The sequence below is a fragment of the Verticillium alfalfae genome, genomic scaffold (assembly GCF_000150825.1).
Source record: "Verticillium alfalfae VaMs.102 supercont1.14 genomic scaffold, whole genome shotgun sequence".
NCBI lineage: Eukaryota > Fungi > Ascomycota > Sordariomycetes > Glomerellales > Plectosphaerellaceae > Verticillium > Verticillium alfalfae.
This window is the reverse complement of record NW_003315025.1, coordinates 507496-508762: the sequence shown is the minus strand read 5'-3', so window position 1 is coordinate 508762 and position 1267 is coordinate 507496. Positions and strand designations below refer to the sequence as shown.

At 51.3% G+C, this 1267-nt stretch overlaps 1 protein-coding gene across 1 annotated transcript; it reads left to right on the top strand.

Annotated features, from left to right (window-relative positions):
• Positions 1 to 595: 595 nt before the first annotated feature.
• Positions 596 to 1251, top strand: VDBG_09127 (predicted protein; the record flags this gene model as incomplete). Its single annotated transcript, XM_003000586.1, has 2 exons — positions 596 to 673; positions 856 to 1251. 2 exons carry the CDS (start codon positions 596 to 598, stop codon positions 1249 to 1251), a joined length of 474 nt encoding a protein of 157 aa, XP_003000632.1.
• Between the last annotated feature and the right edge of the window lie 16 nt (positions 1252 to 1267).

Here is a 1267-nt window from a genome sequence, read left to right as displayed (position 1 = left end):
GATGACTGCCAAAATCATCCTAATTGAGCATCAAGTCCTAGAAACGTCTCTGCCGACTGCATCATATCAAAGCTGGTGATAGGTTGTGAAGAGCATGTCGATGTCTGATGCCATTTCAAGGCGTGGGTGGTCGATCGCGACATAAGAAGGTCGCAAGGGAACACAAGTCTTTCGACCGTCGAAAGTGATGAGAATTGGGCCGACGTTCGAACAGTCTTCGACCTTAATCAGATGTTGCGCAACAGGTTTCATGACAATATCGTCGATACTGATCTCGAGGAGGTGCGACTGCTGCAGCTCCGTCTCCATGAAACGACAACGGTCAGAAGTCGAAGACGCCATCAAACTCGATCAAGGGATTGTTGGTTCGCGGGATACTGGGGGCAACCTGCTGACTCCGAGCATCGAGTGACTTGAGGATGTCGACAGTAATAAGTCTCTGGAAGGATGACAGGCGCTTCCTGACAGGATAAATGAGGCCACGTTATCTGTCAGTGAGGCCGTCGATCGAAGTCCGGCTGGCCAGGAGGTACTCCACGAGGACGCATTCGAGGACACTCAAGGAAGCAGACAAAGATCCGCACGGGGTTTCGCGATGGAGTCCGTTGTGGCAATAAAGTTGAATGATGACACCATCCAACTTGAGGAGTATGCTAAGCCTGTGACCGGTCTGGTGTGCGTCGTCCAATTCGATGGACTCAATGACTTGGTGTTTGAGGTTCAAGCAACATCTGTGGCCACACAAGCGAGATTGAACACTACACTTTACCTCATCTCGCAACTCTACAACAGACTTCAGGGTGAGTACCTTGTCGAACCGCATGTGAAAGTGGTGTGACCTGTCTCCACATACAGCACTGTCACCAATCCTTCCTGAGGAGGACTCAAGCCGCAGGACGTGGTATTTTCGGGACGAAAGTCAAGAGAGAAACGGCCGAGCTTTTCCTCAGACGGAATGCCGGTGTCTCTGGGAGATCTAGCCGGCTCACTGGCGTTTCGATAGGACTCATTGTTGGGGGTCGTGGGCGCCATCGACGCTTGAATCAGCCACGACAGAGGCATATGGGGATAGAAAAACGAGTATCCACTGATGCAACATTCGCTGAACGTATCTACAATTTCTTGCCAGGTGGATTGAAACTGCCTCTCAAATTCAATCAGGAACCTTCCGCCATTTGCATTCCTGCCGAGATAAGTTACAGTGAGGGCATCGGGTTTGGGGTGCCAGTGGAACCACGCGTCCTGATCTGAGTATTCGGTCGAGGTG